Consider the following 10,785-nt stretch of genomic DNA (forward strand, 5'->3'; position numbering starts at 1 on the left):
ACTCCATGGCACCTGACAACAACAACAACAAGCTCCAAGGCGTGTAGTTTAAAGGGCAACATGGCTTTTGATAGGCCAGAGCTAAATCACCCCAGCAATGACCACTCCCTTCCTGTTGAACCTATATAAGTCCCCTCCCTTCCCATTGACTTCCTCTTCTTCTTCCTCTCTTCCCTTCTGCCTTCTGCCTTCTCTCTCCAGCAGAGGTTACCTTCCTCACCCTGAATAAAAGTCTCTAGATGGGCCATTTGGTGTGAGGTCTGGTTGATGAGCGGTGCCAGGTTGTTTTTTCCCTTTCATTAGTGGTTGGTGCATAAATGTGAAAAATAGTGGTATTAACTGGGCTTCCCTGTAGGTGCATGGATATTAGCCTATCACAGATAGCACTGTACCTCATGACTGATCTGGATATGTTCTTTTTGACAATGAATGCAACACCATTCCTCTTCAATCTGTCATTCCCGGCATAATAAACCATGTGGTTGTCAGATTCAAAATGGCCAATACCAGTACATTTCAGCTCACTAATACCTAAGATTTCGATGTTAATGCATTCAGTTTCATTTTTATTTCCAATTTTCCTAGATTCATACTTTGTACATTCCATGTTCTGATTATTAATGGATGTTTACAGCTGTTTCTCTTCATTATGAGTTGTGCCCCATCAGCAAATGAAGGTACTACGTACGGGCTTTACTCCATTTGCATCATCCTGGGCAACTCTACTTTGAGGAGACAGCTCTTCCCCAGTCACATTTTGCGTGCCTTCCAACCTGAAAGGCTCATTTTCTGGCACTACATCTGACAGTGTTTCTCTGCTATTCATAAGGGTTTCAGTAAGTAAATATTTGGAAGTAGTTCGTCACTTCTTCTTCCTAGTCTGTCTTCATCTGGAAGCTCATCTGAAACCTGTCCACCATGGGTGACCCTGCTGGTATTTAAAATACCTGTGGCATTGCTTCCAGAATCACAGCTGCTCACAAGCCACCACAGTATGACAAATTATGTAACCATTTTATGTTTATTCAAAGAACTTATACACCTTGGTCAAATTTTACCTCATATAAGAACGTCTTTTATAAAAGCCTCTATCCACAGTGCCTGATAATCCTACACTTCACATTTCACTGTTAAAGGTGCTTACAGCATAAATTATAAATTTGTTCAAACATAAAACCATTTTTCATTTTCTTCTATAATACAACTATAGGAATTATTCATTTTTTAAACACATCAACTTTTAAGCTAAAACCTGGGGAGGAAAAAGGAATACTTTGAAATTAACTAAAGAAGAAGCCTTTACAAGGTCTTACCTGATTACACGTATCAGATAATGAATGGATAGCTTCTGAAAACATACTTGCTGAACCAGTATAAATCCAGGCAAGAAATTTAAAGAAACAGTTTAATCCATTGCTAGGAGAGAAAGAGAAAGCAATTTAGCATAGCTTTTCTTAAAAACTTCTAACAAAACTAATTTGACTATATGTACAATAGATTTTGTTCAGAGTAAATTAAAAAGAATTCATGTTGGTGGTTATGGTGGTTGTATGCCGTGGAGTCACTGCAGTGTCATGATGACCCTGTACAGGGATTCCGAGGCTGTAAATCTTTAAGGAAGTAGAAAGCCTCATCTGTCTGCTTGGAGAGACTGGTAGATTCAAACTGCTGTCCTTGCAGCAGTACAATTTGTAACCCATTACACTATGCTAACAGAGCTTCAAAAACAATTCTAAGGCTTAGAGAATTTATTGCTACAAATGTTTGTTGTGTTGTTAAGTGCTGTTAGTCAGTTCCAACTCACAGCAACCCTGTATAAGGTTTCAAGGAGCAGGAGGTGGATTTGAAACGACGACTGTGCGGTCCCAAACTGACCTTACGGTCCAGTGCATTATCTTGCAGCACCACACCACATTATGTTACAAGAGTGAAAATTTTAAAGATACAGATCATATGTATATAATCACTGAATACTTAAATGAAGACTTCTATGTCTAAGCAAATTACTTAATTGCAATTTTGAGAACTCATGAGAAAAGAGGGTGTTACATGCTTGGGAGCCAGATAAAAGAAAAATGAAAATTCTGTGTCTGAGATAGAGAGTGAGGATCTGCTCTTCATCTAATAAGCCCATTGTTAAAGGCAAGACTTTAGAGATGCTGTTCACGTAAGCAGGCAGAAGCAAGAGGCAAAGACAACACTAAACTAAACCATCCTAGGGCCATGCTAGAAAGCCCTTGTTGTTAAGTGCCGTCAAGTCAGTTCTTACTCCTAACAATCCTGTATAGGGTTTCCAAGGAGCTTCTGGTGAGTTTGAACTGCCAACCTTGCAGTTTAAACTGACCTTACAGTCAAGTGCTTATCCAACAGCACTGCAACAGAAGACCCTGGCTGGTACAATAAACAGTTACTTTAACTAAGTTGGCTGCTGAGATTCCAGCAGCAATGACTACTGTGATTATCTCAGGCACTATACATGTCAACCACTTACAACATGTGTTAGAAGAAGAACAGCTAGAGTGCTCCTTGGAGGCCAGGATGACCAAACCTCGTCTCTCATACTTCAGACATAGCGTCAGGAGGGACCAGTCACTGGAGAAGGATACCATGTTTGGTAAAGAGGAGGGTCAGTGAAAAAGAGGAAGACCCCCAATAACATGGATTGGCAAAGTGGAAGCATCAGTAGGCTCAAGCATGGCAACAATATTGAAGTTGGCCCAGGACTGGGCAGTGTTTCGTTCTGTTGTGCAAAGGGTCACTATGAGTCGGTGCTGACTCGATGGCACCTAACAACAACAACACATATCATTTACCATGATATAAAAGTCACTTAATTTTCACAAAACAATGGAAATCAAGAAAACAGAAAGAAGAAAGTGTCAAAAAAAAAACATCAAATATGTCCTTCCAAATGGTACAATGGAGGCTTGCTTTATAACCTAACACATGCTCAATTCTGGAAAATGTCCCATGCGTACTGGAGAAGAATGTAAATTGGTCAAGTTGGTTGATTGTGTTGTTTAGTTCCTCTGTAACTTTGTCGAGTTTCTTTCCACTTGTTCTGTCCCTTTTCGAGAGTGGTGTGGTTAAAATCTTCCACTATAATTGTAGACTTATCTATTTCTTTCTTCAATTCCTGTAAGGTTTGCTTCATGTATCTTGGTGATCTTTCATTGGGAGCGTATGGTTATGTCATCTTGCTCAATTGATCCTTTGATCATGAGATAGTGTCCTTCTTTGTCTCTTATGCTGGTTTTATATTAAAGTTTACTTTGTTGGAGATTAGTATTGCCACTCCTGCTTGTTTATTGTTGCAGTAAGCTTGGTAAATTTTTTTCCACCCCTTAACTTTTAGTCTGTTTTTGTCTTTGTGTGTAAGGTGTGTCTATTGTAGGCAGCATATTGAAGGGTCTTGTTTTCTTATCCATTCTGCCACTCTCTTGTCTCTTCACTGGTGCATTCAATGTAATTATCAATAGATATGAAATAATTGCTGCCATTATGTTACTTGTTTGGTGGTGCTGTTCATTCTTTTGTTCTGCATTCCTTGTGTTGGGTTTGTGTTTTTTGTGCTATTTCTTGTCAGTTTCTTTTTAGTTTTCGTGTTTGTTTGTTCTGCTTGTAAATTCATTTTTATGATAAGTTGTGAAGTATTAACTTTCTTTGAGGTTACCTTATAGTCTACTGACTCTTCTCTCCATTTAAAATAATCCATTGTATCCTGTAATTTACCTGACATCTTCACCACCTGGGTCTCTGTTGCTACATCTGTCCCTTCTTTAACATGTATATAATTTTGATCTTTGTTGACCTCCCCGCTCCTTTTGAGTTTGTTGTTGTAGTCTTGTTCTGTTCTGGACTCTGCTATCTGTTGACTGAGTTCCAGGTGGTGTTGCCATGCCTGTCAATCTCTGTTTGTTGTCTGTTCTTGTTGGTTTTCAGTCCATAGAACTCCCTTTAGGATGTTTTGAAGTGCTGGGTTAGTTTTAATAAAATCTCTCAGATTCTGTTTATCATGGAATGTCTTGATCACACCATCATATTTGATTGATAGTTTTGCTGGATAGACGATTCTTGGTTCATAGTTTTTTTTCTTGTAGGGCTTTGTATAAGTCTACCCATTGCCTTCTTGCCTGCATGGTTTGTTTTGAATAGCCGGAGCTTAATCTTATTTGTTTGCCTTTATAAGTGATACTTCTCTTCTCCCTGGCCACTTTTAGTATTCTATCTTTGTCTTTGATTTTGGAGAGCTTGATTATTATATGTCTTGGTGACTTTCTTTTGGAGTCTCTCCTTCCTGGGGTACATTTGGCTTCTTGAATGTTTATCTTCTCATCTGTCAAAATGTTAAGGAAATTTTCTTCCAGAACCTCTTCCACTATTTCCTCTGTGGACTTCTCTGACTCTTCCTGTTCATTCTGGAATGCCAATAATTCTTAAGTTGTTCCTCTTCATGTTTTCCAACATGAATCTTACACTCTCTTCAGATTTTTTTATCCTATTTTCAGCTTGCTCTTCTATCTTAGCAGTATTGAGAGATTTGTCTTCCAGCTTGCTAGTTCTGGCTTCCATCTCTTCTATTCTGCTCCTTTCCCCATTCAGTGTATTGTCCATTTCTGATATCTTATTATTGATCATCTGGACATCTTTTCTCAGGTTTTGAATTGTTTCCAATGCTGTATTAATTTTATTTAATTGCTCCTGTGGTACTTTCCCCAGCCGCTCCTTGGAAATTCTATAGATAATCGCCATGAGTCATAATCAACTCAACGGCACTTAACGACAATCAACACCAATGAAAGTAAGAAAGGATTTTCATGTACCATTTACTCTGGGATCTTATACACATTAAAAATATACATGGCACAAATGTGGGTGTGTATATGTTTTCACACTCTATGTACACAAATTTATTACCAATAAAGACTTACTCATCTTCCTCATGAAACAATAAAAACTTCTAGCTCTTTGTCAAGCTGCTAAATAACAAATCTATGCATTCAAGGATATACATATTAAAATTATGTATTTCTTATTTTTTCAAGACTTACATGCAAATGGCAACCATCACCACTTTTCCTGGTCCCTTGAAAAACACCGATGTGATTCTGCTGCGTGGCTGTAAAAACAAAAAATCAAATATTTGTTTAAAAATAGTATAATTAGTAACTGTAACACACCACAGGGGAGCATGATGGCTCTGTATGATAAGTAGTGGACTGCCAACCATGAGGTCAGTAGTTCCAGCTCACCGGTCGCTCAGCATGAGAAAGATGAGGCTTTCTGCTCCTGCAAAGATATACTGCCTTGGAAACCCTATACAAGGTCGCTATGAGTTGGAACAGACTCAACGGCACTTAACAACACCACACCAGAAAATTCTTTCTCTATCAAAGTCTATGAATAACATGTCCACTTATTTAATTCTATTTCTCCAGAATTTTCTCTTTAAAGGTAGGAAGATTGAAAGTATATCTGAGTAAAGGTAGACGTTTTGTAGCAAAAAGAGGGGAGTGATTGACTTTGCAGTCTAGGACTGGAGGTCCCTGGGACCATCAAGGGAGAAGACCAGAGTGTAGGACTCAATAAAAAGTTAAATAATAGCAATAAAAGAAAATTCATTAAAAAATGAACTCATAACATAAAATTATATAAAACAAAGAAACTAGTAATACAACAACAAAATCACACCACAAAACAGCATAAATAAATGCATAACTATTAATAATTACTCCAAATATAAAGGAATTAACTGCATCAACAAAAAGATACGAGTGCCAGAATGGATAAGGAAACAGAGCAAGAAACACATCTTACACACAAAGACAGAAGTAGACAAAAAAGTTTAGAAAATAGAAAATAAAACCAAGTAAATGGCAACCAAAAAAGCATATGAGTGCCAATATTAATTTGTGATAGACTTTAAAGCAAAAAATCTGCTATATATATGCAAGAGACAACATTATATAATGATGAAAAGTTTCAATTGAACAATTGAAATCAATTATCTATGCATCAAATGAAGTCCCGGTGTAGTGCTGCGGGTTAACGTGCTGGACTACAAAGTCAGTTTGAATTGCAAGGTTGGCAGTTCAAGCTTACCAGCCACTCCTCAGAAACTCTATACAGGGTCACTACAGGTCAGAATCAACTCGACAGCACTTAACAACAACAAATGCATCAAATGAAAGGGCCCCAAAATACATAAATTAAACTTTAAGAGAATTTCAAAAGAAATAGGTAACTGTGTAATAAAGGAGGTATTAATATGCCACTTTCAATGAAAGACAGAACTAACAGAAAAACAAAGACACAGAAGAACTCAACAACACAACTTGACCTCACAGACACTCTACCACCCAACAAAAACACAATATGCACTCTTTTGCAGCACATATGGAACATTCTGCAGAGCACACCATACATCAGGCCACAAAGCAAGCCTATAAAATTAGAAAGCAACAACAGGAACATCAAGAAAAACATTATCAAATACATGGAAACAGAAAAACACCCTGATTAAAAACTACTAGGCAATAGAAGAAATAAAAAATTGAATCAAATGAGAATGAAAACAAAATATACTAAAAGCTTCAGTACACAACAACAACAAAAAAATTCAGGGTTAAAGTTATAGCAATAAACACACAAATTAAAAATGAACAAAGAGCCACAAATCAAAACCTTATCTCCTGGAGAGGCTGGGGACTTTAGACCCAGAGAGGGAGAGGGGCTGTGTGCTGACGGCTGGGGGGCAGGCTTGCATGGTATATGCTTTGGCTAACTGATGATGCATGGAAGGGATTGTTAACTATGACAGTGAAACGATATATGATGATAGGATAAATGTAAAGTTAATGTTCTCCCATGTAAACTATCACATAACTCACAATAAAACATTAAAAAAAAATTTTTAAACCTTATCTCCAACAACTTCAATAATTAGAAAAAGAGCAGCAAAATAAGTCTACAGTCACCAAAAGAAAATAAACAATAAAGAATACAGCAGATACAAATGAAACAAAGTGACAGAATAAACAATGCTATAAGTTGATTATATTAATAGTATTACAAATTAATACTAAAGTATTATATTAATAAAATCAATAATCGACTGGCAAATTTAACAGAAGGTGGGGAAGATGCAAATACCATAAATAACAATTGAAATGGTGGTATCCCAGCAAAACCAACTGAAATAAAAAATAATAGAATACTACGAAGAACAGTACTTACAACAAATTTGAAAACCTAGGAGGGCAAATTTTTAGAAACCTACAATCTACATAGAAAAGCACTATGTAAACTAACATGTTGTTGTTAAGTGCCAACTCACAGCAATCCTATACACAGTTTCCAAAGAGAGTCTGGTTGGCTCAACCCACCAACCTTGTAGCTGGCAGTTCAGTGTTTATCCTGTGGCGTCACTATGCTCCCATGTAAATTATAAAAGTCTGAGGTAAAAAATGTGAATATGCCAATCCCAAATGAATAAATTGAACAGGTCATAGAAGATGCCAAACACACACAAAAAAACTCTTGGCCTAGATGGCTTTAGAATTCTGGTGTGGCACTGTAGGATAAGTACTGACTTGCAATCCACAAGGTCAGTGGTTCAAACTCACCAGCTACTCCTTAAAAACCCAGTGCAGAGTCGCTATGAGTTGTAATCAACTTGATGTCACTTAACAAAAAAACAAGATGGCTTCACTGGGGAACTCTACCAAACATTCAGAGAAGAAAACTGACATCAACTCTAGTCAAACTACTCCAGAATATAGAAAAGGAAGAAAAATATCAAAATCCATTTTATTTAATGAGTATAATCCTGATACTAAAACCAGGAAAAGACACCATTAAAAAGAAAATTACAGACCAATGTCCTCCAAGAACACAGATACAAAGTTTCTCAACAAAATCCCACCTAGTCAATAAAATCTAACAACATATCAAAAAAATATTACATCAGGACTAAGTGGGACTCATATCAGGCAAGCAAGATGCTTCAACATATGAAATACATCAAGGTAATAAATAAAACAAAGGAAAAGAACCACTTGATCATATCAATCAATGGAGAGAAAGAATTTGACAAACTACATCAACCCATTCTTAAGTAAAAAAATAAATAAAAATAAACTTAACAAATAAAAATAAAAGGGAAATTTCACAATATTATTAAGGGCATGCATACAAAATTAACAGCTACCATTAGTCTCAAGGAAGAGAGACAAAAATCTTTGTCTGGTTTCCCCTTTATTACTTTATTACAAAGATGCCCTTTATTACTACTCTTAGTCAAAACTGTATTGACAGTTTTAACCAAAGTAATAAAGCAAGAAAAGTAAATAAAAGGCATCTAATTGCTGAAAGTGAAGAGGACTTGAAACATTTACTGATGAAGATCAAAGAGTACAGCCTTCGGTATGGGTTGCATCTCAATGTCAGGAAAACAAAAATCCTCACCACCGGAGCAATAAACAACATTCTTATCAACGGAGAAAAGATTGAAGTTGTCAAGGACTTCATTCTTCTTGGATCAACTATCAACACTCGCGGAAGCAGTAGTCAAGAGATCAGACGATGTATTGCATTGGGCAACTCTGTTGCACAGGAACTTTTTTAAGTATTGAAGAGCAGAGATGTCAGCTTGAGGACTAAGGTGCACCTGACCCAAGCCATGGTATTTTCAATAACCTCATATGGATGCGAAAGCTGGACAGTGAATAAGGAAGATCGTAGAAGAATTGATGCCTTTGAGGTGTGGTGCTGGAAGAAAATACTAAAAGTGCCATGGACTGCCAAAAGAACCAATAGATCTGTTCTGGAAGAAGTGCAGCCAGAGTGCTCCTTGGAGGCCAGGATAGCTAAGCTTCGTCTCTCATACTTTGGACATATTGTCAGGAGGGAACACTCACTAGAGAAGGATGTCATGCTGGGTAAGATGGAGGGTCAGAGAAAAAGAGGAAGACCCCCAACGAGTTGGATCAGCCAGGTGGCATCACTGATGGCTTCAAGTGTGGCAGCAGTAATGAGGTTGGCCCAGGATTGGACATTGTTTCGTTCTGCTGTGCATGGAGTCGCTATGAGTTGGTTCCGACTCAATGGCACCTGACAACAACAACAAATTGATAACACTGACCCAAGGAAAAAGTTCAGAACACAGGAAGTCTTAGACAAAAAGAGGATGGGAAACAGGAAAAAAATTAAGGAAGTAAGCAGACTGCAGTTAAATTGTAAGACTGCAATCAGTGACCTAAAACTAAATATGTATGAATTGTTAAATGGAAAACTGATTTTCTCTGTAAACCTTCACCCAATTCGCAATAGAAAGTTAAAAACTTAAGACATTAAAATATATACATGGTTTTTAAAATTTTAGGGGGGATAAAGTTGTTGTATCTGACAGTGTTTCTCTGCTGTTCATAAGATTTTCAGTGACTAGCGATTCGGGTAGTTCATCACTCTTCTAGTCTGTCTTTGTCTGAAAGCTCATCTGAAACCTGTCCATTATGGGTGACCCTGCCGGTTACTTAAAATACCAGTGGCACAGCCCTCAGAATCACAGCAACTCAAGCCACCACAGCACGACAGACGAGTGGTGGCCATTTGGTTTTATGTCGAAACTGTCACTTTAAATTTCTATATCAATCCTGATACAATCTTGATACAATCAAGATATAATCAAGATGTTTCTCCTGATACAATCAAGATGGTCTCTCCCAATTTGGCGGCTCCTGGAACAGCTGAGCGTATTGAACTAGAAAACAATGGATTTCTGGCTTCTCCTACAAATTTCCCAGCTGTAAGCCCTTCAATCCTCCAAACATACCTTTATATTTGTTTTAGAGTTCCAGCACCTGAGCCTTCTTGGCCTGTTATTCCAATGTTGTTGTCGACAGAGCTTAACAAGGGTAAATTGCTTCAATTTGATGAACCTGACCTATACCCAGAGCGGTAGTTACTCTAAATACCAACAGAGAGGGAAAGAGTCTTCACATAAAGTAGCAATACTATCCCCTCTGTATACAGTGTAGATAAGGACAGGCAACTTAGACATTTGCTACCTAAAATGAGGGGGCAATAAAGGCACAAAGTGACTGGCTTACAAGTTTTCAAGAGGGAGTTTAGTTTAAGAGTATCAGGGGAAGAAAGAGTCCCCACTGAATAGCTGTCATCTTGTTTAGATGGGTCTGGTGAAACGAGATGGGGCTAAGATTTGTAAGTTTCAATAGAGAATAATTGTTATCATGACTAATTGTGACTGTCACAATTGTAAAGGTAGAAGTTTTGTAACAAAAACAGGGGAGTGGTTAATCTTACAGTCCAGAAACAGAGGACCCTGCGACCATCATGAGAGAAGCGCACAAGCAGAATGCGGGAACTTATCCAGAGCAGCAGCAGCGCCAGAGATGGAGGCAGAGATGGGGGCATGAAGACGGAGAGTGGCTAAGGACTCTAGATTCATGAGAAGAGAAGGACTAAGAGCTAGTGGCCAGGAGGCAGACTTGCAGAATGTGCCCTTTGGAGATGTAAATTATTATATATGCCTGAGTAGTTTTTTTGTTTGGTTGGTTATTTGTTTTTTAAAAAGCTAAAGTGGGTAGAGAGAAATACTGTTAATTGATGATACATGGAGGGGATTATAATCATTGTAATGAAACAAGGTATATGATTTGTTGAATGTGAAACTTATGATCTGCCCTGTAAACTTTCACTCAATCCACAATAAAAACCTTAAATAAAAAATAAATATATGCATATATATTACATATTTATAATATA

At 37.5% G+C, this 10,785-nt stretch overlaps 1 protein-coding gene across 1 annotated transcript in view; it reads right to left on the reverse strand.

Moving 5' to 3' along the window:
- The window catches only part of SLC30A9 (solute carrier family 30 (zinc transporter), member 9), a 145,056-nt gene that overhangs the window by 67,452 nt on the left and 66,819 nt on the right, over positions 1-10,785 (reverse strand). The window contains exons 8-9 of the mRNA XM_006876608.1: positions 5,052-5,119; positions 1,314-1,416 (exon numbers count right to left, since the gene is read on the reverse strand). Coding sequence (XP_006876670.1) covers positions 1,314-1,416; positions 5,052-5,119 — 171 coding nt within the window. The remainder of the gene's footprint in view (positions 1-1,313; positions 1,417-5,051; positions 5,120-10,785) is intronic.

Source organism: Chrysochloris asiatica, unplaced genomic scaffold (genome assembly GCF_000296735.1).
Source record: "Chrysochloris asiatica unplaced genomic scaffold, ChrAsi1.0 scaffold00394, whole genome shotgun sequence".
NCBI lineage: Eukaryota > Metazoa > Chordata > Mammalia > Afrosoricida > Chrysochloridae > Chrysochloris > Chrysochloris asiatica.